We start from the raw sequence: 27,617 nt of genomic DNA, 5'->3' as shown, positions 1-27,617 counted from the left end.
CTGAACTTCCTTTTCAAGACTAAGATAAGTGAGGAACAAGATGCTCAGAGAAACTCAGTTTGTGTCTTCTCTCAGTGTACACAGAATCCAGGTTTCCATTTCAGGTTGGTCTGCTCTGGGAAATTCCTATTTCACTGCAATGACTAGTTCCATCAGAGTCAGAGAATTTCTTCAGCTTGGTAAGAAAGCTGGGTTGGTGTCTGGGGTTTTTTGTAGATTTTTACTTAGCTAAACAGTTAACACAACTTGATCTATGGAGAAACTAGATGTTCTGTCCTCCCCTTGTGATCATGAGGATGAAGTGGATGAAAGGGCAACATAATATCTTTCTTTTAAGATTCAGAACACCTGTGAACATCTGCTGGCTCCACAAGGTGCTGAACAGAGGTAATGGTCAAAAACGCTTTGGGGACAAGAAAAACCCTTTTTAAAGGGATCCCATTTTTCTGTGATCATGATTCATGAGGATTTTTCTAATGACAGCCTAAAAAGGAGTTGCTGAAAACATTCTGTCACAGATCTTTCCAAGCTTCTGTGAAGTATATCTGCAGAAGGACAAGTGAGTGTTAAGGTTATTTTCCCCTTCTCATTTCATCTTGTTACCTGGCTTTTTGGAGAAGTTAGGAAAGCTACTGCTTTTCCAACCATACTCAGGAAAATTAAAATATTGTTACATTGAAATATTGAAATATAGAGACATACACGAAAGTGTAATTTTGAAAAAATCTCAAAGTTATTGCTGAGGCAAATATTCACTTCTTAGCATTTAAAATACATGGACAGTTTTGCCTGAAGAACAAGCCTTGGAGTCTGCCACCTGTACTGCACTTTATGCAGAGAATTTCAGAGCATTCTTCCAGGGAAGAAGACCTAAGCAAAGGGCACAGCAAAAATATTATCTGCCCACACTTCCTACAGAGACAAAAGGCACTGAGAAAGACAGCTTGCCATACACAGAGTTTAAAATTACAGCATTTTACTGTACATATACAAGAAGAAATAATAATTTATGAATGTCGTAATTTATGATTTATGATGATACTCAAATATTGCAAATCCTTTACAGACTAGCAGGCCTACTTAAGTAATCATTAATTTACAAAGCAAGAAACTCTAATACTTACATAGCTGTGACTCTTAAGGAAATCTGAAGGGTTGCTTGTGCAGACTTTATCCCCTTCCAAGCCAATTACTCTTTTACAGATATTTGATTTGGGGTCATTTGGGCTTTTCACAATTACAATATCTCCTCTGAGATGAAAAAACAGAAACAAACAGAAGAACTCTAAGTACAAACTGTTTGGCTGAGTACAAGAGTATCAAGGGGTATACACCAAAAATATCCACACAAATATGTTCCCTTCTGCTTAAAATTCCTGTCTACAACTTTGGTTTCTTCAGTTTTACTCAGGGTGTAATTTTACACAGAATTCTTTGTGTTATTTAGATCATTTATGAAACATTTAAGACTACAACCTAAGGACAGTAATACCTAGAGCTTGCTTTTCAAGTGAGACAAAAAGGCTTAGAGGAGAAGTTACAGTCACACAATAAAATCGCTTTGGTGGGGGGAAAAAGGATTTTCTCCATTTTTTGGACAAAGCTGTAAAAGTGACGTAGATTTTATCCTAGATTAATTCTGACAAGTTGTTTGATGGGCTGTATGTGCTGATAACTTTAACCCTCCATCAAACACAAGGCAAAATTACAGTTTAGAAGCAGAAACATATAGGAAAAATAAAGGACAGACGGAATGTGGTTATTGGCAAGCTCTGGCAAAGGGGATGGAAAATCCAGGAGCGTACTTTCGGATGCAATAAAAGTGGCGGCTCAGGTTCTCTGAAAACACAACATCAGAATTTTGAATGGTTGGTTCCATTGAAGGTCCAGAACACTGAAAATTAAAAATAAATGAGAAAAAAAAAATTACTATTTCAAATTATTTTTATCCGAAATACTTTAATATTTCAATTATTTGCTAATATGTTAGAAAAGGTAATGTAGAAAACAACTAAAAATCCTCCAAGGAACGTGATACATTTAAAAGCTGAGCACAGCCTCCAGAGCACCTCTAACTGTGTTACAGCTCCAGATTTGCTTGGAGTTGGTCCTGAACTGTGCTGGGTGCTATGGACTCATTTCAGCACCTGAATCTCTAAGAAATTATGAGGAGCAGCGCTCGAAGCTCTGCCACGTTACCCCTTTCTTCAGCCTCTGTAAAACAGAATCATCACAGAAGCTGCAAGAGCAGCTCACAGCCACACTCCCCCATGACCAGCAGCAGTATCTGCTGGAAAAGAGGGGGAAGGAGCATAAAACACCCAGAAATTTGGCCAGAGTTGGAAACAAGAGCATTTCCTATTGGTGACTGCAGTCTTTGTCACAGGATGTACTCTCTGCAAAATGCTTAATGATAGTTTCCTGTTTCCTTCAGTGATGTCTCAAGCAATAAGGCATCAAAAAATATGAATGCCCGAAGTAGAAATAACTTTCATAAAGGTTGGACCTGCCCCCCCAAAAATAGGCATTTAGTAATCATGCTCTGAAAACGCTTCAAAGAAAATCGATAAATTTGAAATACTGACATGATCACACAGGACAATTTCAATATTACAGTTTTATCTTCTTTAAAACGTCAGGAAAACGAAAAGTTACCACAACAATTCCTCCAAGGTACTCAAAGGCGCAGTGTGCTATGCAGCCATATTGCACAGTGTAACCCAGAAAGCGGAAGGTTTTCCCTAGGACATCGCGGAGCATCCTACAGTGTCCCGTCGTTCAGCTGGCTCCAGCCTGCAGGGAAAGAGAAGAACCTCACTCATCTGGGAACAAGCAAGCTGACATTTACAAACCTCTAACATAAGTATTAAAAATACCCAGTGTGATAAAACTAGCAGATAATCAGATATATGTGAAGAGATGAATACAGCTGAAACTCAAATGCCATAGTGAAGTTTTTCCTTTACCACACAGACCCCTCTCACCAGCTTGTCACATTCAGCTGAGTACACTGTCACTCAGATGCAGTTATTTTATTTAATAACACCTGATGGAGTTGTTTTAATCATGTGAAGACAGGGAAACTTAGATTGCTGTTTTCCTTAAAGCACCAGCATTTAAAACTTAACGGCAAAATAAAGCAGCACCAAACCATCTGAAGCAATTCAAACAACTGAAATTACTTCCACAGAAAACTGGAGTAATCAAACAGTCAACAGAAACTTTAAAAGCAACCTGGCAATCAATTAAATGAAAAAAAGGCTTGAAGAACTAGACAAAATAAGAAAAAGGGAGTCCTGAACGGCTTGCCTAAGTAAGGCTGTCACAGGAAAAGTTAGGATATCTGATAGTTCTGGAGCTCTGGAGGTGAAGCAGAGCTTTCCTTTGACTACCAAAATAGTTGCATATAAAAATAAGGCATTAGGTCTTTTTGTTCTTAGCTATGGTACCATGGCATAAGTTCTGCAGCACATTAGACTGCAAATATCTTCTGACTCCCTCCCCCAAACATTTGAGTCCAACTCTGATTAGGAGATCCTGTTCCTGCGATGCTAATTTAATTAAAATATTTCCTTACCCCAAACTGTTAGGATAGTTACATATATGTATCTTAAGGAAGTAGAAAACAGACATACTGAAGCAATTGAAGCAAGTTTTAAATTCTGCAAGAAACATACCCTCTTAAACTCGGTATTGCCTTACCATGAACTAAAACAACTGCAAGATTTCCCTGATTTACTGAGTCAACATAGTTTGCTAAGCCAACAGAGTATGTTAAAAAGCAAAAAAAAAAAAAAGAGAAAAATGCTGTGTTTGTACAATATGCTCCATTTAATAATGAAGTAAAGACATCCCCTTCTACATTTCATGATGTTTCACTAACTAAAGACAGCAATTTAAAAGTGCACAGCTTTATTTGCACAACTCTTACTGGAAACAGGTGAGCAAAGGAAGGCTGAGTGACAGCAGATGAATTTGAGTTGCACAACTAGTGTGAATTTATGACCACAACTATGCCGTGAGAGAAGTCCATCATCAATACTCCTTAACAGCACCTGCTAGAAAGGAAGCTGCTCAGTTCAGACACAAAAATACTGCACAACCACCCTGTAGTTTCGCTCCATGCTACTCAGAAACCTTATACTCATATACTAAGACAGTACAGAGTTCAGGCACCTGTGGATATCACAGGTAAAGATGAATTGTATAAACCAAGCACTACAATGCCCAGAGTGTGCAGATCAAATGGTGACAGATGAGCAGTGAGCACACTCATCCAGAGAACATGTAAACCTCTCGTGCCAACAGCTGTCAGGCTGTAACTACAATGTTTTCCTTGTGAAACTACAAACAACTGCTACACATCTCAAAATATGAGTTTCAGACTGATTCCTTCTAGATTTTGGATGACACAAACTTCTGGATAGTTACCTTGAACACATGTGTTTCTCTGGGATGTCTCTGAGCAGCTCTGCATGAGGAGCCATAGATTTATAAGCTGTTCAAGGAAACACAGGGTTCAGAGTGAGCTTTGCCTACTGCAAGAGCTGTCACAGTAAAAAACCAACAGCAAGGATAGAACATGAGTGAAGAGCTCTCAAAATTTGTTCCCATTCCTCTTAAAATAAATTCTTAACTCCTGAGACATGGAGTTCACCAGCCTCAGTTTGTAGATGTGGTACAAAGTATTTTTTTTTAAATGTTCAGGCTTATCAGATTTCATAATAATGAAAAAATTCTTAGCTTTTATGTAAGGCTTTTGATTACCACTCAAGAAAGTGAATTTCAAATTGAGGCACATATATATACATAGATTATACACAGTCTGACCCTAACAAGGTAACTTCAGAGGATGGGAGGGTGTTTTTAATGTTAAGGTTCATCTTTAGACATCATTCCATGGAATAACTACAATCCTGAAAGGTTCCCTGTAGTTTTAAGTAACAACTTCAAGTTAATAAGTGAATGTTGCAGCAAGAGTAAGCCCAGCAAAAAAAAAAAAAAAANAAAAAAAAAAAAAAAAACAAAACACTAGAACAAACTAGTTTATTAAAAAAAAAATCATAAAAAAAAATACCTTAAGCACCAGTAAAATATAATTGTTTCCTCTGCAAACTTTGTATCAGTACATTTTTAAAACAATACCATACTGTTGATCACAAGAAGGTAAACAGCTGAACGTTTTTCCACATCATAGTTTTAACACAAAGTGCCATCAGCAGGCAACTCCACCAGATCGAGCATAAGACCATTAAGCACAATAAAACAAATTATTTAAGTCACAGGCCCCTTGAAAACTTAATGGATCAGTTGGATAAACATCCTTATCACAGAACTAGTGGCCTAAAACCTACTGTAATTACTTCCAGGTACTACCTACTATAGTATAGCAGGTAGCTGAAAAATTTATACTGGAATAGACATTGGTTTTATGCTGAACATAGACACTGATTAAAAAAGGTTACATCCATATTTATCACAGAGGACACAATTTGGTTATTTTGGAAGAACAGTATAGTTTATCCCCCGCAGCAAATAAAATGCAAAATGTAATTACTATTATCTCCTGTTCCCTTTTCCTTCCATAGCCTGTGCTTTCATCATTTGCTTTTTTTGTTTGTTTGTTTATAAAAATTAATCACAGCTAGCAGGGCAGAAATCACTTTGAGCCTCATGAATGACATCCAAGAGATGGGAAAGGATTAGTTCTCAGTCGCTGCCAGTTATAGCGCCAGGTGGCTTTTTCTGCAGTGAAGGTGTTACCGATAATCCCATTACATTGGTACTAAATCTTGCAGACATCAAAATTATCACCAAGGTTCCTTTTCATCCCATCCTTTCCAAATGACTGGAAGTCGCTTCACCTGAAAGAAGTCAAATCCACATGCAGCTGCTGTTTTAGCAGCCAGCGGACTCCCTGAGAATGCCAATCGTGATCCAATTTCGCTGTGCTGGTGGCCCCCTATTCCCTGTCCAATAATACATCTGTTAAAAAATCCTACAGCTACAAATCAAGTTTAATCCTACCAGGGACCTCATGTTGGTCTTGTCTTCCAAAAAGGCAGCAGGTTTTGCCGTCTATCTCTGCTAGTGTCTGGGGAATACTCTTTAAATCCCAGCTCTACTTAGAAGAATAAGCTAAGGATCACAAAACATGACCTCAAAAACCCTGATATGACTATATTCTGACCCAGAGGCATTCATTCTAGGTGAAGATTAGAACTTTGCATAATAAGATTACACAGCAAGTGAATGATATCAAGGGACTATCCATATGCAGCCGCCTGCTTTTCTATAGACAGCCTGTGCTCTGCAATATGCAGTGCAGACGAAACAGAGCTTGGGCTTTCTAGCTGAAATAAAATAGATTCACATAAATTAGTTGGCCATTTCCAGATTCCTAAATCCCCTATTACATCTTTTATTGACAGCTCCTGTGAGGATAGCACAAATGGTATTCTCTTTGTACTGTTTGCTTCTGTAACACTCACACTCTGAGGGAAATGCACATAGGTTGTCCAGAAATTACCATCTTGTTTGCTGTAATCTTGGATTACAATTAACTGTGTACATAATAAAATTAGGAAATCAATGAGCAGATTTATCATTTCCAGAAAACCAATGGCATTGTGTAAGGCAGTTTAACATATGGTGCCAAATTTTTAAACACAGGAAAATCGAAGTTGCAGGCACTGGAAGTGGAATTAAACAAATTACTGGACTTGATACTAAACGGATTTTTCACTTTCATAAAACATTTCCAGTCACATTTGCTTTATGTAACACTTCCCAATTCTGGAATTTCACTGAATATTTAGTGACAGTTGATCAGTTTTTCCTCAGGTAACAAACCCTCCTCCTAACATTCCCCACTTCTTACCAGACACCTTTCTCTACGCAAGGCAAACCCGTAACTTGCACCATCTCTTTCCCACCGAGTTACTCTGAGATTATCACTTTTAAAAAACTGCAAAAACCCAAACCAAAGAATAAACTGCACCCTGACTAGGCCTTTCAAATATTTATGTTTGAGCTGTTGTTTATATTAAACTATTATTTTAAAAGTTCTGCGTGAAATTAATGCTCTATGTGCTAGAATAGAGAAGGGTCTATATCCTGTTTATCGGGATTCTTCCCGTATCAGATACATAATAAATACAATATTCTAATTTCAATCTGAAGATTCCAAACATCTAAAGCAAAAGAAGGAATAATTTTCAGAAGGTCTTTCCATGCCGGAGATCAGACAGAACTTGCTTTGTATTTCCAGCTGTTGCTTTACTCTAGAAGAAACACTAGATTAAGTCTGGCAAATCTGCAAAAGCTTGCTGCTATTCTGGAAGAGATCATTTTTACACATTATCTCTACTAGGCACTGACAGTTTGTCTCCAACAAGTGCTCCTCCATCTACTGATCTCAAGCTGATAAGGAGTTCAATCCTGTAAATATAAATTCCCATAACACAATCCCCTGGTGTTAAATAACTAGACACTGCCTACGTACGAATGAGCAATTTTTCAAAGCAGATCTCAAGTAGTTCTCACTGGTTCTATTTACCTTTGGGAAGCAACTCCTAACAATCCCACAACCCCGTACAAAACGCTGTGTTAATGGCCAGATGCATTCCAGGGCTCCTCTCTTCCTCTGGAGCTCCACACACCCATCTTTGCTGAACAACAAATCCAGAGAGCTGAGCCAAGGCGTGGTCATACATGGGCAGGTCTGAGCCTCTCAGGGACGCTGAAACATTCACTTTACAGTTTTCTGCAACGATGTCAAAGTTAGGACAAACACCAAAGGTTTGACAGACATCACAGTCACCCTCCTGGTAACTGAGAAAATATCCCATGCCTACGTCACAAGGGTCAAATAACTCTATTCTGAGCCACACGTGTTCATCTGAAATTTCAATATTTTCACTTTCTTGAGACACAGATATGCAGACTTTGAAAATTCATTCAGTGTAATAAGACAAGGAATTGCAAGTCCAGTTTTCACATTAGGCACTTAAAAACTACAGCCCTATAGAACCTGAAGTTGCCCTTGGCTCACACATCCTTCCAGTGCTGACACACCTTGAAGAAACATGAAGGCATTTTTGGGAATACTACTCGGAACAGTGAATAAAAGAGGGGTAAGTAACTCCCCTATGCACCAACAAGCAAAAAGGCTGCTTACTTAAAATATTTTGTCATTGCAAAGACAGTTGTTCGCTGGTAAAAAACACCAAACCCAACAGAAACACCACAGCCAAAAAACCAAAACCCCTCCACATCAAACTAGCAGCCTCTTTCAGGACATCACCAGCAGGACTGTTCAGAAGGAAACACAACTGTCTCAACCTTATCCCCAGTGCTGGTCTCAGAATGTCGTCACTGTCCACAGTGGTTTATGAACACAGAAGTCACACAGGATGGGATCTTAAACAGTAAATCAAACCTGACAGATAATTAAACTATAAGCAATCCATTAAACATTTGAAAAATACAAAAGCAGAAAACAAGAGTAGTTTTAGCACTGTCAGAAAATGTAACAGTAATGAAGAATCCTTCTGTATGCTCACCAATACTTCCCAGCTATGAGCATCACCTTCTAATGAAATACCTTATGCACATTCTGCATTAATAAAAGTGTTAAAAAACAGGAGAAAGGCAACACAGTCAGACAAAAGTGTGCTCAGTATTTACGTTTTCAAGTTACCTGAACAGAAGACAAATGCAAATCAAGTGCCTGTCACTACTATTATTCTACAAAAATTTTGACAGCTTTCCCAGAGTGCTTTTTAGTTACAAAGTTCTACATACACACATGTACATGGATTCAAGCACTTTTTTTCAGAGCAGAATTGTATTTCATGTGAGTTTATGCAGCAAAAATAAACTGTAATCAGGACCTTTTCTCATTGCTTAGTAAAATTTTATTAGTTATTTCTGTGTTGGTTTAAAACAGAAGTTCTGCAGGGTCTTCTCCACTTACAAGATACAAGTATAAAAAAAGTTCCAAACATCAATAGATGAGTGCAATGATATTCAGTCTAAGTTAATCCCCAGACATCCAAATCCACGAATAAAAATTCATCAGTTTTAAATACACTGAGCCTATTAAGCAAGAACAAAAGCATATGCACAAAAGAGCTTTTAATATATTTCAAAGCCCACAAGAGCCGTGGTCTCATTAAAATTATAAATTACACAAACATGGAATAAAGATTCAAACTGCAGTGCAGCTAAGCAGATTACAGCAAACCCCGCGTTCCATATGATAACACACCATGGCCCTCCCAGATGGGGGCTTGGAACAAAAAGGCCATCACTGCAGCTAGGGAAAACCTCCTTGTGATCTCTGCTTTCTGTTCAGCAGATGACAGCCAAATAATATGTTGATTATTCTGTTTGTGCTGCTAAGCTTGTAAGGTGGAATAAAAGCGATATGATCTCTTGTGAACTCCATGCTAATGTGTCGCCCCACTCATAAATAATATACGGAATCTATTCCGAGTCTATCTTTTTATCTGAGTTCCGGGTTTTAAATGCATGAACTAAAACAGAAAGCCAGCATAAACTATTATTTAATTTGATGGTTTAAAGTAAAAGATACAGCTGACACAACAGTAAGTGAGAGAACTGACTACTCAGTGAATCAAATAAGTAGAGGTGCCTTTCTCCAGTTACATGCTGAGGTGCAGAGAACCTGCAAGGCACTGAGCACACTCCAGCCCCACAAACTGCACTGTCACTGACCCCAAACACATGACCAAGCAGGGCCTTTATGGCTTATTTTACCACAGACAACCACCCCAAATTCAAATTTCAAATGAGGACACAACCACTTGTAAAACAGAAAAACAGTACAGAAACAATCACTGTATAACTTCACTAAAATTGTGTCTCCCTGAACTGCCTTCTTAAAAAATATTTAAGTTTTTAATAAGTGATCAGATGTTATTTCATCTGAATTTACTAACTTGGTTTGTTCCAAAAGCACAGAATTTGGCTTGCCCTGCCTTCCATAATACACTGCTTTTCTAAAAGGAAAATCAGTGACTGGTCACACAGCTCCTTCCACAGATATTTTGTGCATGCTGAGAAGACTGACGATCTTCCTACAATTTAATGTTGGTGATTTTCAGATTCTTCACGTCAGAAACGCCAGAAGTTCTATTACAAAATCACTGTGGCTTGGCAACAGCGTGAGAACATCAAGATCAAACACACACTTCACACCTCTTGGACCAATGGAAGCACAGCTGACAAAGAGAAAGATGAAAAGATGAGGGTCTGAGACTGTGCAACAGTTTTCTCAGAAATATAAAAAGGAATGTAAAAAAAAAAAAAAGCTCAATTACCTTTTTTCCTTTGCTAGGGACACAGTCACAGCTCTGAATCACAGAAATAATGAAAACATGGCTACTGAAGACGTACACATGTTCTAATAAGCCTTAAGACTAAAAATTCAGATGAATTATTGCCCCACTGCAATGAAATAACACATAAACACTATTTTCACACAGAACCAAGACAGGACCTTGAAACAATCAGTGAATCTCACTGACACCACAAGCTCAGGTGTGTCCATTTACAGCACAGGATTGTAAATTATTCTGCAGTCACCAGTTACAGTATTGTCATTTTTAGGACCCTGATGATATTTAAGCTTCTCTCAATCTGTTTCAGCTTCTAAAACTTTAAATGCTGATTTATTTTTATTCCTCTTACCTACATAATCTCATACAAAATGCAAAACAGTACCTGGGGGGAAAAAATTGGTAGCAGCCATGAAACTCAAGCATCTTCTTACGATACATTCGCATTTCTACAACCAAATCTTTCCTTCTGTTCTTACAAAATGCATCTAATAAAAAGGTTTCAACAGTAAAAGAAACTTCCAGCTAAGATCACAGCACTAATAATATCTGAGCTAGCAAAAGGTAACTCTAGTCAACACTAAAGCCAATGCATTACTGAGTAGCAGGCTCAGCATAGGAGGGGTAAGAAGCTGAATGCACTGAGATAAAGAATAATGACAGTTTGCTAAAATACAGCCTGGCTACAAAAAAAGCCAGATATTCAGTGTTTTCTGCCCTTTTTTCTCTTTTTTTATCACAATATTATTCCAAATTTGGAATAATAGGAGTTTCCTTAAGTAGCCAGTAGTGAATCTGGCTTTAGAGTGAGTTTTATTAGATTGCTGGCCTATGTTTTACCCAACTTTATAATTCCCACTGAAAAATTTAAATTTTAATTCTTGAACTACTTAAAGGCCAAAATGACCCCTTTTCTTCATCTACCTCTCAATGACCTGTTTGCCATTCTAGTCATATCTTCTGAAGGGCAAGCAAGGCTTTGGTCTCTGTGCTCGGACCAGGCAGAGTTCCACAGCTCTACAGGATTATTTACTGCAGCAGCTCCTGGTTCATCCCTCACTCTATGGATGGTCACACTGCCATGGAACTCGAGGGAAGCCCACTGGATAGGTCTGAATGTTCCAATGACCCTGCAGGATTTTGTCCTCAGTGAAACTTGAGGGTTGTACACAGTTTTGAAGCCACTGGCCAATATCCCTACTTGGGAAAGCCAGAACTAGCATCATCCTGGCCTGGCTCAGGAACTGCATCCCTGTCCACAGGGATATCCAGCTCTTTCTAACACACATAATGCACTCCAATCCAACCACTGCTCCTCTGCATGTCTCTATCAGACTAAAGACTGAGCGGTTCATAAACCCAAGATGGGCAAGAAAAGGGGAAAAACTGCTTGTTAGAGGATCAACACTACCTGAAGTCACATTGGTAGTAGCTGAATAATCAAGCTAGCATTCCTGTCTGGAATAGCTATGGAAGCCACAATGACCAGAATACTTGGCCAGTACACTGGAAACCTGAGGTTTCATGTTTGTGGGTCTCACCAAGGATGATAAACACAAGGAAAACAATCTCTATGAAATATAGCTCTAATCTGGATGATGCTTAATAAAACAGTACATTAAACTTACAGTTCATGTTCAAGATTACTGTTCTGCAGGTTTCAGTAATATTATACTGTACAATTTCATAATCTGAAGCTACAGAAACATTATATAACTTCTTAAATGATTTACTGTCTTCAGCACTAACTACTTTAACTCAAGTCTCTTAATTTACTTCTATTGTAAAGGAGCTGTTTAAATTTGACACAGGTTTAAATTTTTTTTTGCTGTTGCTCAGTATAACCCACAAGGATGCATTTGGTAACATCCAGAGGCTTTCTGAATAAAATCAAGTCACATTTTATATAATATCATACAACTGGTAAGTCTTAAACCTTCCCACTAATCCTTTTTTTTTTCCATAGACTGACTGGATAAGTAGTCTTTAAGCTTTTTCATACTGAAAAAAAAACCCAGGTCTTTTGGTGTCAGAGCTTCCAGGATTAAACATTCTTTCCAGTTGTTGGCTCATGGCCTGAAGATCCTGCACTTTCAAACTTATCCCATTCTGGCTAGTTCAAAGATCAGGAAAATGAAGCCATCTTCTTTGCAGCCATAATCCACGCCCCATGCTGTTCGATACTTAAGAACATCTCAAAAGCAAACTACCTTGTTTCAGCTCCCAGCAGGAGCTCAGCAGGGCACTGGATCACATGACTGCAAACCCAGCCTAGTCAGGTGACTCAAGAGCTAATCTGATTTGGTGACTATAAAACTTTAATCAGTACAGTCTAATACCGTCACATTCCAGAAGTGATGAGAGGAGCAGCTTGGCGAGGTAACAGCAAACACTAATAAGATTATGAATCAGAACTGCCACAGGATCTGGTTTTTTACTTCTCTATCCCATACACAAACCCACCAGAAAAATATTACTGAGAACTGGTCAGGCAGACAGGTTTTGAAATAAAACGGGCTGATGTGATTTATTCCAAAACCAGCAGCATTTTGTTCATTGCCACAGAAGGACAAGAGCACACACTGAATCTTGTAAGGCACAACTAAAATCTAGCAAAACCATCCCTCTGAAATCAAAGACAATAAAATACATACATCAGTAACACCAGCTTGTTGGGAAACACACAGCACTGGTGGCAATAACTGGAGGTCCCACGAGTTTCCAAGGGCAACCCACGTGGGCTGCATGTGGTGAACAGAGCGAGGCCATGACAGGAGTGTTCCCTCCTACCAACCAAAAATATCTAAAGCGACTTCAAGTGCTGCTGTTTTGGGGACTTTCACCAACTCTGTAGGCTACAGCTTTTGAAGGGAAACGTCAAACATACCTGCAGATCAAATTCCAAGCATACCCTTTTCCCAAATGTTCGGATTGCTCTCTCACTTACCATTGTATTCCCTCTGTTTTTTTTCACCCAAAATCCTCTTAATCCATTTTAGAGTCTGCACTTTGCATAGGCAAGCAGCTGAATTGGATCAGCAAGTTTACAAGAACATGAAAACAGAGCTTGACTTTTTCATAGCCCAGTCAGGATTTGCAGCTAAAACTGACACAAAGGTGTTGTACACGACATGTGAGCTGCGAGAATTTGATTTTTCCACAGTTTAAGACATCCCAATATAGACTGAAATGTTTAAACCTCTCTGACAAGGAATAACTTGCTAAGACATTTCCTGATCATTTGAAACAGCCTCCATGTTCCTTAGTTTCTCTGCATTTCCATTCCATCCCTAGGGCAGGAATAGTAGGACTTCTTTACCCACTAATGTGCATTTCAGGATAAGGGAGCTTTTTATATAGTAATGTCCTGTGGTTTTGCTTTCTATCAGACAGCAGATCCTAAAGAGATCTTCTGCAATGGCTGGAAACTCACCTTTTGGAAACTGGACATGTGAATATAAGCAAACTTTTAGTATCATTGAGAGAGAGTGAAAAAGCTATTACTGTTCCTGAAAATGAAACACCATTGACTTAAAAATACTTAAATTAACTCCATAACATTAGTTTCTTCTCTATTTGTCTGAAATGAAATACAGGTAAAGTCAGATGTGGTAAGCAGTATTTTTATAAGCAAGTATTCAGTTGTAAAGCTTTATTGTATTAAACTGTTAAAATTAAAAAAAAAAATTTGAAAATATTCGAAAAGTAGCTTATTTCCACCTGCTTCCTAAATCAGTAGGACTTAAACTGTATCCATCATGTTAAAGCAGAGGAAAAATGAATATCACAAACAGAACTACTGCCACATTTTAAACATTCAGCTCTGATACTGAAAAAACTGCTTCTACTTAGGCATTATTTTTGTAATATGTGAAACAGTCTCTGCTGCTACAAGTTACATTGTAAGAGACAGCTTCTCTGTATTTTAGAAGGACGTCAAGTGACAAAATTTGTAACAAAAAATACCACTTTGCTGGAAAATACATGAAATTCTGAAATAGCTCCAAGGTTCACAGTCAGCAAGAGCTGGAAGGTCCAAACCCACTGTGTGTCTACGCCCTTTTCCATAAAGCATCAACCCAGCAGGATGACATAAAATTAAACTCTAAGAAGGCCAATCGACAGTTCCAAGTCAGATTAGTGACCTGAATCAGCTCAAGAAACAACCTGACAAGCACCAGGGTTTGCTGGAGTGAAAACAGAGGAGGAAAAGGAGGTGAGACTTCCTCTTTTTGCAACATTGACCCACTGCATCAGCCCCTGAATGACTGAGATTTCCAGGAAACCTCCACTTTCTTCAAGAAATACTAAAACTGGTAGAAGCAGTTCCCATTTGCAAAATACTTTCATTATGTGAGCTCCAATATGAAAGAGAAATGAAAAAAAGAAAAAAAAGAGAGACAATTATTTTGCTTCCAGCTTTAATTGCCCTGCAGGAAAGCGAGGTAAAAAAAAAAAAAAGGAAAAAAAAATTTAAAAACTGCATGTCAGCCAAGCAGCAATGAGAAATGGAAGAACCAAAGAGAGGGCTCAGCCCCGGGTGTATGGTTACACCTATCCTGTAAAGTTAATACAACTTAGAGCAGTGTATTTTATTTAAAGAACAAGTAAGGAAATACTTTGTGTCGCTGAAGTAACAAAAGGAAATTGTACTGCTTGGAATGGGGAAAAAAGCCATCCCTGAGACAGAGTGTACGTGGTCAGTCATTTGATTCCCTGTCTGACAGGTACCAGTGACTTAGCAAAGACATCCCCATGGGGCTACAAGCTTCTGTAACAAAGTTCTCCCATAGATGTACTGCAGTTTTTAAGTGTTACACACATCTCCAAGCACTCACACCTGAAATATTTAGGTACCTGGACTCCAAAATGACAGTACAGTAAGAAATGGAAGAGTTACTGTGATGTTTTAGAAGTGGAGAACTCTCTGTAAGTTTAAGCCTCCTCACTCAATTAACACAGAATTTACACCCCAGGATCCCACTAAAGGACTCTTGGACCCTTTTAAAAGAACTGTGAATTATGCTTTAGGCCTTTATTTTGCTAGGCTTTCCTATTCCAGATATCCACAACCCATTAGTCAGATATTCCAGAAGTGAAATTTAAGAGGTATATTTATTTCTTGCCACGTTTTCAAACGCGCCCTTTGATTTTCTCCCCTAAGGGCAGATACTTCTTACACTGAACAATAAACTATTACAGACATTAAGACAAAACGTTAAGACAACCTCTTGATACTCATGGCAAGAAATCTTACACTGCTTAACATGCAAAGAAGCTTGGCCAGCAGCACGAGGAATGCCACTTCACTAGGAAAACATAATACTAAAGCTTCCTGCTCCTAAATTTGAATAGGATATAAAGGAAAGACTCTGAGGTTCAGGACTGCCCACCTATTTGTTGCCCTTTCAAGCTGCTAATATTTAACATGAGGATTTCTTTTTTTTCCTTATTAATATAAACAGAAAGTTTCAAGAACCACAGGTGTTCAAAAACGTGGCTTATAATGGCGGCAAAAACTGTTCATTGAAATTAAAGTGTGAGGGTGAAAAGAATTATAACATCAGAACTTCGTTTTTATATTCTGCTGTGCGCAAATGTCTTCAAGCAGTTTGGGACGCATCTGAATCACCAACAGATGAAAAAGAAATATAAAATACTTGTGACAGTGGCTATCCTTTATACTGACAGGGATTTCTCTTAAATTCAGAGCACTACAACATAAAGCCTTCACTGACAAAGCAAAACACAAACTTTAATGTCTTTAACTTTTTCTACCACAGGGCCACCACACCGATGCGAGATCTCGCTCCCAAGTTCCGGTATTAAATCACACGTTTATTTACGTGTCCGCGGCTGTTTACGAACAGGACGGAGACTCCGAGCATACTCACATTTTACTCTACACGCAATAAGGCAAACACACGTTTTACAAGCAGTTTTTCCTCCCGGGCTCTTTCGAAGGGGCCGATGCCGACAGGGTATGAGCCCGTCCCCTCACACCCCTGCGCTCCCAGCCCTGCGGACACCCCCGGGAGAAGGGGGGAGCCCTTCGCAGCACCCGCACCGCATCCTCCAGCCGGTCCCAGCCCCGGGCAGCCCAAACCTCCCGCTCCTCCAGCCCCGGGCGGCCCAAACCTCCCGCTCCCCCAGCCCCGGGCGGCCCAAACCTCCCGCTCCTCCAGCCCCGACCCCGCTCTCACCTCCCCGCTCGCCGCCGGGCGCCTCAGCCCTTACCCGCCCCTCCTGTCCCCCACCTGCCAACACCGCGGCCTCCCATTGGGTGTCCGTTCCGGGAGCCGCGCTCCCATTGGCGCAGAGCGCAGGGCCGGGCCCTCCCGGCGTGCCCGGCCGCTGCCGCTGCCCGCACCCGACATGGCGGCGGCCGGCGGGGCGCGGGGCCGCACCAGCTTCCAGCGCCGGGCCGGGACCGGAGCCCGCCCGGCCGCTCTGCCGGGCACCCGGCCCGCGCTGCGACACGGGCAGCTGCTGCTCTCCAGCGGGCTGCCCTCCCTCGACTGTGTGCTAGGTTGGTGGGAGCGGGACCGGGACCCGGCGCTGCCCCCCTCCCTTCCTCCCCCGTGCCGGGCCCTGCCCGCCCTGCGCCCCCCGTGACCCCGCGGCGGCTCCCGCAAGGCTCCCGGGACTGGAGGGAGGGCGGGGGGAAGGAGGAAGGGGCAAGGCAGGGTCCGCTTCCCTGGCAGGAGGAGCAGGTTGCCGTGCCCTGCCATCGCCCCGGGCAGTCTCGGAGCGCAGCCCTGCCCTGTGGAGCCCCGGGGCACCGCGTCCCTGTCGCGTTCCGCGGGCTCTGTCACACAAGGGCGCCGAAGGGCTCGGGTTTGAAAGCCGCGTTCGCTGGATTAACGCGTGGTGTAGTTCTGGTTCTCCGGCGTGGCGCTGGTCGGGATGTGTCGGACGGGGTTTTCTATCCCAGCGGCGTCACTGAAATGCCCCGTTTATGCCCCGTTTCGAGGGGTTGCACCGGTGTGAGGCTGTGCTGTCTGTGCCTCTACCTTCGCCTGCTCGCAGTGTCAGGAGGGTCCCGTGGACTGATCTGTTGTGGCTAGTGCTGTGTTATCATCTGTGGCATGAACTGGCACCTCTATGGGATTGGGAACTAATTAATTTCACTGTTTTATCTGTATGCACTAAGGCTGTGTGATCCCTTTACTAACTGCTCACTAAATGCATCTTTAGTGTACATCAACGTACGTCAACTACTTTTAGCTAGTTTAGGTACTTCAGCTTTGTTCATTCATCCTTGGAGCACATGGAATATAGGAATATATAGCTTTTTTTTCCCTAAGGATATTCTGTATAAGTAATGATTAGTATAAAAGTTGTATCCATTTTATAAAGAACTTTTTGCAGCCTGTGTATCATTTGTTTGTTTGTGCATGTCTGCACTTTCATCAGGGATTAGCATCGTTGTGGAGAAGGCTCTTCCTCCTTTAAGAGAGCAGTATTTCATTGAGTGTAATTTGTGAAACCCTTTAATTGCATAAATAGAAGATTTGCTTTGAAAATTCCAGTTCTTCTTCATGTTGCCTTTTATAAACAGTGGATTTTTGCACAGCGTGGCTCAGAAGATGTGGACAGCTCCCATGCTGGCAGTGTCCTAAATTTCCAGGCACTTAGACACACAGTTAGTGGTTTGTCATGGAAGCTGAGGACACTTTCAATGAACCCAGGCTCCCTTCTGAAGTACGTTTTCCTTGTCTTTTAAATATTTAGTAATTCCTGACCTTGCTAATTTTTATAGTTAAATATTAAGGAAGTTTTTCAACCCTAGGAATAGCAACTTGTGAAAATATTTTTAAGATAGTTTTTGGGTTCTGGCATCTTTGAAAAGCTGTAAAACTCTATATTCCTATGTAAACCTTTGGTAAGCTCCTAGCCCTTGAATCACTGATTTCTGAGGGCTGAGTGGGTAGGCCAGGAAAGACTTGTGCCAAACATGGTGACTATAAAAAAGTTTCCATTGGTTTCCATTGTTGGAGACAGAGAGCATCTGTACAGAATCACTGATTTTGGAGACTGGGGAAGGACCTCAAGAATTCACCTTCTGTAGCCTTAAAGGAGGTTCAGCACCAAATTCCAAGTTATTTGCTCAGGGCTTTGTCCAGTTGAGTCTCGAAAATCTGCAATGGCAGAGATTTCACAGCAGCTCTGCACAACCCAGTCCAATACTTACTTATTTTTGTAGGGAGTTTTCTTCTTCCTCATATCCACTGGGAACTTCTCCTGCTTCGGTTTATGCCTGTTTTTTGTTGCCCTCCCTCAGTTAAGAGCTCAGCTGTCTGCTCAGTAGCTTCTCTTAGGTACCATCTCACAAGCTTCAGGTCTTCCTCTCAAGCCCAATTCCTTCAGCCCCTTCTCTTCAGTCATTTGCCCCACCTTGGTTCCCTTCCACTGGATTCATTTCAGTTTATCTTTGCTTCTCACTTCACTTCATCTTTACTTCTTTCTTGTACTTTATCTCTACTTCTCAATTCAGCTTATTTATACTTCTTTCTTGTACTGAGTGTCTCAAAACTGGACCTTGTATTCCAGATGTGATCTAATGAGTAAAGGGGATAATCACATCCTTTGACCAACTGACTGAGCACACTGTGCTGGTGGAAGTGTTGTGCTTGGTCTCCTTCCTGTCCTTTCTGTGTGGAAATAAATGTGTTGCAGAATGCTGTTTATGTGTTTCTTAAAGAGTGCTTATACTTCCTTCTTTTGTCTTGCTCACTAGCAGTTAAATAATTGCACAAAATATTTAATTTTTATTGTCACCAGAGACAGAGGACAATCCTTTTTTTTTTTTGGTACAAATTTCTAGTGGAAATTGCTATAAACTCTCTTAGTCTATGTTTCATAGACATATTTTTTAGCAGTCAGCAGGCAGTCTTCTAAATCTCTGGCTTTGGGCTTGAATTTAAGTTTGCTTGGTTCAGAATCTGTAACCCAGATACAGCATTATTTGCCAGACATGAAAATACAGCTTAGGAGTAAGTGTGAGTAAGGGAAAGCATGGTGTTATCAGACACAGGTGTAATGAGGAACTTCTGAAGAGAGGAATAGGCAGAGGATACAAGGAGGAATTTCTTTTACCCTACAGCTAGAGGCTGATTGTTACATTATTGTTGGCCACTCTTCTTAAGCAATGCATTTCCTTTGGAAAAAAAAAGTGTTGGATGAGTGCTGGGTTTCAAATGCCATCTTACCATTGGGGCACTGCATTTTCAGGCTTTATAGTCAAATTTACTTCCAAGGTTTTACTTTCAAGACCATATATGCCTGATTTGTGCCAAAGCAGTTCTCTGTAATGAGCTGCAGCTATTGTATAATATAATAATCACATGCCTTGTATGGAGTGTTTTGTTTCAAGCTGCTTGAAAAAAAGATCAGGGATATGCTTTGAAAACAATTGGGACATTTCTCAACTTGCAAAGTTTGTTGTGTTTCTGTCCATAAGATCCTAAATCTCTTTGCTGTAAGTGGCAATGTGGAAAGTTACAGGTCTTGCTTAGTTGTTTATGTGTGCTACTGCCTTAGATACTGGCGAAAAAAAAATAAAGTAGCAAAATTAGGAAGAATAACAAGTTCACAGCAGCTTTCTTGGGAAACTCAAAGATTTTACCTCTTCCTTTTTCACTCCGTCAGCATTCCTGCTATTTTTTCCTGTCACTTGTTTTTTACTTAATTTACTATTATTGTTACTAATTATAATATGAATATGTAACCATTGTAACTGCAATAGTTTTACATTCCATCTAATAGAAGACACTTGGGCAAACTCTTCACTGCACCAGATAATGTAAAGCCAGTCCTCTGACCTGAGCTGGCCTTCAGCAACCAGGGTGTGTGCACATATGTTACAGCTCTGGCTTGTAGAAAGAAACAGTACCATTGATGATCTGAAAATACAGCTTGTGAGAATTTTGACTGCACCGTCATAGTGTTTGACAAACAAATTCTCTCTTGTGCAAGCGATTTAAGAGCAGAAGAGACACTACTTCTGTTGTGGCTACAAGTGAACTGTTTATAGCTGAGGTTTTTATGTCCTTATCGCCGTGAGGTAATACATTACTGATGGCTGCTTTGATCATATTTTCTGTGTCAAGCTGTAAATATTTGAGGCATTGTACCTCTTGACTTGGGAGCATAGCTTGAAAAATCTGCAACAGTGAAATTAGTGTGTGACTAAACCCTGTCACTGCGATGTGCTGCTCAAATCGTGGCGCATCATGGCACGATGACAAAGTGATCCCGTTGTGGTTTTAATTCAGGTGTGATGTTATGCAACAATTTATTCAGCCTGTGGGAAAGAACTCTGCTTTTTCTCTTCCTTCTGGGTAATTCAACATTACAAGTGCTACAGATATTTGTAGTCCCACCAGCAGAGAGCTATAAAGATTAAGAAGGTGGTCCAACTCCCATTGGAATCAATTTTAAGTGAAGTTTAATGAACTCTTATAAATTTATAGAGTGAATGATCCTGTTCACTAGAGTCCATCTATGCACTAGAGTGCATCTGTGCAGGCCAGAATTAACTTCTGGAGCCAGTGTGATTCAGTTTGCTCTTAACTTTTAAATCAGTACGTAATTGCAGGTAACATACTGGAATTCCCTTCATGCAAAACACTTCAGTAGGCTGGTTACAGATGGCCATCTGAACACTTCCAGGAATTTTTAGCCTTCCTGTCACAGTCATATCATTGTTAAAGGAAATAGTCTGATGTCAGGTTTTTCCACTATTGTAATTCTTGGAATTCAGATTATAAGCCAGTTTACTCTTCACCTAAAATAAAATATGAATTCTTCTTTCACTGCCTTTGTAAAGGAATTTGTAGGATTGTTGTTATGTCCCAGACATGCCATGAAAGACTTTACTAGCATCTGTTTTTTCAGATGTGTGTTAGATGTGTCTGATCTGTCAGTCCAGGTTTCACTGGGTGAAATCCTGCCTGTCTCACCACCTCGTCTGCTTTCAGTAACAAGATAAAAAGCAGTGGAGCCTGGATTTTGCCTCAAAGCCTTGGGTGGGAATTTTCTAGCTTCTTAGTATGTCACTTTGCTTACAACCTTCTTGGTACAAAGGAATATCCCTTGATAGTGATTAATCTGACTTTAATTTGTAGCATGTTTACTCACTTGAGTCATCCAAGTGAAAATCTGCTGGCTCAGACCACACATCACTGCTGTGGTACTTGAGCGTAGTTCTGCAGAGCTCTGCAGGATCTTCTTACCACAATGATGATAGTACAGTATATTGTGAAAGTAATTGTAATGTGCAGTATATAATTACATGTGATGTATAATTATTTCATAATAGAGAATTGTAGTAAGTATTGCAAAGGTAATTAAAATGTTGTTCACTTTTATATTTTTAAATTCCCCGTTATCACCTTTCTTTGACTTATAAACTAAGAAAAGTTAATTGTTCTCTAACATAGTATTAAAATGAATTCTTACTTTATTCTTCATTTTGTTTTGTTTCCAGGTGGAGGCATAGCTGTTGGAACCCTTCTTCTCATTGGTTAGTATGGAATATATATTAATGCATTCATTAAACAGCCTGTCTTTTCACTGTTTTTTGAAGTCAGACTTTAAGAAAGTGCAACTCTCAGGTCCATTCACTTTGTGTAGCCTTCAGAGTGGACTGTTGTCTGTTTCAAGAATTATTCAAGAATTACTGGAGGTAAATCAAAACCTTAATTTTAGACACGCAAAGAATACCACAGAATTCTGTTTGAAGGGATGGTGTTCAGCACATTCCAGGACTTCCTAGTGAAATATTCAAATTTCTAAACTATTTGATTTCCTGTAAGATTCAGGCTGTTTATGATCACTAAGGGTTTTTAGGGTTTTTTGTAAGTTTGGCTGTCTGAGGAAGATATTTAATGCAGCATCTTTTAATCTTTTGGTTGCCAGAATCAGATGAAAGATGATGGAAGGCTTTCTGTGAGGATGTGGATGAGGCACTCTGAGATGATTTAATAAGTGACAGCAGAGTTCCCTTTGCAGACCAAATTGCAGCTGTGTGGGACCACATCTCCATTGCAGCTCCATTGCCCAGCTTTCCTTAATAATTCCTTTTAAATGTTTTATCAGATTAATGGTTCTTATGAGGTTCTTACGAGAAACTTTCAAGCTTGTTACTTGCCCTGTAGCAAAAAGAACTGATACTACAGGGAGAAAAAAAAAGAAGAGTTATTAGAGAAATACATGTACTTATGTGGAAAACATCTGCATCTGTAATCTGAGCTCACATCTTGAGTGGTGTAACAAATTTAATACTGCCTTTTCATACCAGGTTGCTGGAACAAAAAATTAGGATCCTAGGGACAACAGGTCTAACTTTTAGTTTTCCAGTCGCTGCAATATCTCTGAACTGTTGGAGTTCACACAACTAAAAAGTTGTGTGATTGTTTTCTCCCACTGAATAAGATGGAAAGTACCTCAATTTCCTTATTTATAGGACTGACAAAAACCTATCCCGTTGGAAAGCTATCTGAGATACAAGAAGCAATGTCTGAGTGCCTAAATATTAAATTCCCCAAATCCTCCACTTAATACTTAAAAATTAATTATTATTTCAAGTTAAAACATGGATGACAGGAAGACAGCCACCAATAGTATGAAATTGTAGGTAAAGTCATGTAGATAAAAATAAAAAAGATGGTTTTACACTTAAAAAGGCCAATTTCTTGCAGAAGATTGAAAGTGCAGTAAAGCATCATTTTGGCTAAATCCTGAGTGAAGGATTTAACAGGTTGTTAAGAATCAGTGTAAAATTGTAAAATTGGAGTTTAGGGACAAAATCTGAAAAACTGTGCTCCAGAGTAAGAAAAAAGTAGCAAAAATTATCAAGTTTAATAAAGATTTTTCTTTGGTACCTCAATAGTTATGAGAAACCCAAAGGAAGGCCTGAGTAGTTACTCAATGAAGCAGAAAAACTGGTTAACAATGACACTGGAAAAGGCAAAAAATCTTTCCCATTGTATCCTTCCCGGTGTTCCAGAGTAGGCTTTTTACTTCCAAGAAGTTTAGTCTCCTGATCACTTGGAAGTATTTCTGGTAATGTTGTTTAGAATTCCTTGGCATGGAATTTATGCAATGGCAAAACCATCATGTGTCCAGTGATAGGCACCAGCAGACAAGCAGCTCTTCAGTGTGTGTGCTCTTTAGCCTTAAGACAGATTTACTCAGTAATTTTCGTTTATTTTCTGAAAGGGATGAAAACATTGTGGTCCCAATATTTTGTTTTGCTGTGGAATGACAACCATCACCTGGGAGATTGCCTTTGTTATCTAAAATTTTGTTTAAGTATTTTGAATGGCTGCAATATTTTGAATTAGTCTTAACACTGAAGAACTAAACAGTGAGATTTGGGGAAAATTTCTTTTAAATCTCTTTTAGCCACTACAGGAATTACGTCGTGTTATCTTCTGTTGTTTATAAGGCTCATGTAACCCACACTAGAGGTTGAAAAACATTTTCTGTTTGCCACTGAGCAAGCTGATTACTCTGCCTCTTACTATGCCTTGTTGTTATTTTAAGGGTAGTTTTTATTTCTGCATTTTATCCATCATTAGAGACAGTTATTGATGTGTCACTGAATCTTAGAAAATGTTGATTTTTACATAAAGTATATAAATGAGTGTATGTTGTTGTGCAGCTTAAGTAATTTGAATAGTTGCCTGCCAGAAAAAATAACTGACATTGCCTAATTCAAGCCATTTTCAGTTGGAGAAGAGCTGCAATCTTGCTGTGCTAAAGGAAGAAGGAAAAAATGATGTTAGATCCTGTTATATTTTACGTATAGATCAGAGATTATGAGACTAGATTAATTTTGTTTCGTCTTCCCATTGCAATATTTGCTGCCCGTTCCAGTAGACAAACTGGGTGGCATCAGATGAACCCACCTGACCTGAGCTCAGTGCCACCACATGAAGTGAGCTCTGTGTTCTAATGGAAGAGATGGTAGGACTCAAATGATGTGAACGTGGCAGGATTTTTTACCTGAACCTTTTTTTTTGACTCTCCTCTGAGCTTGTGGCAGTACTAGTGGTAGGTCTTAATTTACTTATCCTTATAGTTGCATTGTTAGAATATCCTGTCAGTATACCAAAAAATTCTGTCATGAGATTAGTCTAGGCAAGCTTAATATTATCGGGATTGAAGCTGTCAGTGATAAACCTCCTAGGAAGATCTTTCTGTGTTGTACTCCAAGTGTTATAAAAAGGTTAAATTCTTCCCCCTTCCTTCAACATTCTCTAAGGCAAGAATAAATTGCATTACTTTTAGCTTAGCTCCCTTTGCAAATTAAATGCTCATCTTCATTATTTGACACATTATCTTGGTTAATTTAACCAAATAATAGTAGATTCAGGGTATTAAAATATTTATTTTAACCGTTGTGTTCTGAGATGTAGTGATGGCACAGGTTACTTGCTAAGACTGTAAAATATTGCTTGAAATCCAAGTTAACAATTTTTTTAACTCAATTCATAATAAAGAGCACCGTGATTTTCAGTTGAACTTAATTCTGTAGTATATTCTTTTGACAGTGTTTTAATTACATGAGAATTAGAGAGCTGAGGCATCTGATAATCTCATGCAAGACCCTGGTTACTAGAGGAGCTTGAAACTTCCTGGCATTTGTTCACATAACAAGAATTTGTAAGATTTTAACTAGTCCTTTAGTTTCAAGAAATCTTGCTATAGTGGGTTTGTACCAAGCATTCTGGTGTGACACCATCAAACCAGTTTGTTTGATGTAAATGTGAGACCACTTTCAGCCTTCCGGAAGAATCTCCCCTGCCAAAACAAGTTGTGTGGCTGTTGATTAAGCACAGTCCTTCCCTCCTCCCGTCTCCCAGGTACTTCAACCTGGTTTGTGTCTGTTTTGCCAGCCTGGGGAAGAGTTTCCAGAAGGATGTTACTTTGTTTTTAAACGTAAGCCTTGTTTATGTGACACATTCTGCGCTGTGAGTTGCAGCCCACTCAGATAGATCTCTCCTGGGTACCCTATAAGAACATATTCTTACCTACCTCTAAGATGCTCTAGTTCTGACAAGGTCACTGACAGCTAAATGTTTTAAAGATTATCAGTAGGAGGGTTTTTGTTGGTAGCTGAGGTCAGTTATTAAAAGTTAAAGATGTCTGGTTAAAAGCAGGTCTATACTTGTACATTCTAAGCCCTGAAGCAGTTTCAGCTACTTTAATTAGCTACTATTATTTTTGTTAGACATGCAATTTAACCTGACTGGTAAGAGCTCTCTTCACTTGTCAATATAAGTGAATTTATCTTCTTTTTAAAGCCAAAAATCATAATCTCAAGAGAGGTACAAAACAGTGATTTGCTGAATATAATTCTACAAAATACCAGTTACCAGAATTCACCCTCCTGAAGTATGGCCAAATGCCAAATATTGTAATTTATATGTTTGACAACTCCGTTTTGGCATGTGCTAATTAAATGCAAGTGACACAAAGTATATCCCCTCCAGCTTAGTAAATGTGGACATTAGAAAAGTATCTTTTAAATGGAATTTCAGATTATTAAAATAATCGCATCTTATGACCTGCAGCAATTCAGAGAGATGTTTCATAGCTACAGAAAGACACACCTTAGGTCACAGGACCCTACTGTAGAACTATCTGCTGAAAAAATTATCGATACTGATAGGCTATGACAGGCTTTTGGCAGCTTTAGGGCAACCTGTCTAGACTTTGTACAGAGGGAGAAAAAATAAGCTATCTGTACATTACATTGTTGCAGTCCTACCTTTCCCTTTTTACAGCTCCCACTGTTTTGAGCAATTATACTACAAATTACTGCTGGACTTTTTCAAAGAGCTTCCTGTTGTTTATTATACTGGTGTTTAAAAGTCAGGTGTTATAAATATGATCTGTAAGTGTTTGTTATCTTATGGTAGATTTTATTCCTGACTTTTTGTTCCTCCTCTGGTTCTAGAGCTTGTTCTGTATCCCTCTCCTGAAACATGAATATCTCTGTGCAGAGGGGGTATTTTAATTAGAGACTTTTTTATTATTTACGTATCAATCACATATTTACATATCAATTTTTATAATTCCATTTTTTCCTTAATTTGTGTATAAATGATATATTTGCAGTGCCTTAGTGATATCAGTGTCTCACTGATTGCCCTTTGTCTTCTGTGCCCTAGATGAAATCCAGGGCCTCGAAATTTTACAGCTAATTTTGTGACCTACTACTACTTTGAGTAGTAACTGCAGACAGTCTGTGCACAAAGGTGTTGAGAATGTCTCTTATGTATCCAGTGTAGTGGTAAAAAGAGCCATAAATAGGAATTGGTCTTTATCCTTAGTGTTCCACATGGGTATATGTTGGAATTCTTTGCAGTCATACTGACAATGCTGCTTTTTCTCCGTGGTGGTTCCAGCCATGAAAGAATGCTGTTGTGGAAGGAGACCAAAGGGTAACAATCACAATAAACTATTTTATTTATGTCCTTATCTGTAGGATCAGAAGAGGTTTTTGTCCCGGAGACAATATGCATAACTTCTAGGAAAATAATCTCTTTTCCTGGTGTAGTTTTACGCTTCACTAGTTACTCACCTGCTACTTAGCTGTGGAACACTCTTTGTTCAGCAAGAATCAGAGAAAGCTGTGGAGGGCTGGGTGACTTGTGGTGACTGGGCCCAGAAAAGGGGTCTGCAGCTGCAAGAGTCTTATTTGTTTATGTGCCTTATTAGCTAGAAGTGAAGTTCCCAGTGGAGGCTGCTGACAGCACAGCCCTTTGCTGTGGAGGCTGAGAATAAAGATTTGGGCCAGGTTGGTCTCAAGTGTTTGGCTGACTCAAATGAACTCAGCTGTTAGTTCCTACACCTTACAGAACGAAGGTGGTTCTTCTGGAAATTTTGGAAAAGCAAAGAGAACAGTTGAAAATGTATCAAAATAGTTAAGTCCAAGCATTATCAGCAAAGTGTTTCCTTCCGTGATTCTGTGAAAATAATCAGTGAGCTGCTGAGGTACCTGTGCTAACTGATTTGTTTGTTTGTTTACAAGAAGAAAGCGAGCTGCACTGCTGTGGTTTTGAATAGTAATGTTCCAATTGAAGCCAGGGTACAATGGATGCTATCAGAAAAGCCCCATATGGGTGCACTTTAGATCTTTTGAATACCACAAAAGTTTAGTGACCTAGAAATGAATCAATAAAAAGCCATCCTCTATTTGACAAATTGAAGAACTGAGGGATTCTTACAGATGCATTG

At 39.5% G+C, this 27,617-nt stretch overlaps 2 protein-coding genes across 3 annotated transcripts in view; one reads left to right on the top strand and one right to left on the bottom strand.

The window, feature by feature from the left end:
* Nucleotides 1-16,621, bottom strand: part of IMMP1L (inner mitochondrial membrane peptidase subunit 1) — a 32,480-nt gene extending 15,859 nt beyond the window's left edge. For both annotated transcript variants that reach the window (XM_017827012.1, XM_017827011.1), the window contains exons 1-4: nt 16,568-16,621; nt 2,656-2,793; nt 1,806-1,894; nt 1,125-1,251 (exon numbers count right to left, since the gene is read on the bottom strand). In XM_017827012.1, the coding sequence (XP_017682501.1) occupies nt 1,125-1,251; nt 1,806-1,894; nt 2,656-2,760 (321 nt within the window). In that variant the 5' untranslated portion in view covers nt 2,761-2,793; nt 16,568-16,621. The remainder of the gene's footprint in view (nt 1-1,124; nt 1,252-1,805; nt 1,895-2,655; nt 2,794-16,567) is intronic.
* Nucleotides 16,622-16,739: 118 nt separating this feature from the next.
* Nucleotides 16,740-27,617, top strand: part of ELP4 (elongator acetyltransferase complex subunit 4) — a 142,196-nt gene continuing 131,318 nt past the window's right edge. Inside the window, exons 1-2 of the mRNA XM_017826969.1 lie at nt 16,740-16,893; nt 21,856-21,891. Of these exons, the coding sequence (XP_017682458.1) occupies nt 16,740-16,893; nt 21,856-21,891 (190 nt within the window). The remainder of the gene's footprint in view (nt 16,894-21,855; nt 21,892-27,617) is intronic.

This window comes from Lepidothrix coronata, unplaced genomic scaffold (genome assembly GCF_001604755.1).
Source record: "Lepidothrix coronata isolate B3197 unplaced genomic scaffold, Lepidothrix_coronata-1.0 Scaffold133, whole genome shotgun sequence".
Lineage (NCBI taxonomy): Eukaryota > Metazoa > Chordata > Aves > Passeriformes > Pipridae > Lepidothrix > Lepidothrix coronata.
Note: the sequence above shows the minus strand (reverse complement) of the source record. Positions and strands in the feature narration are given on the sequence as shown.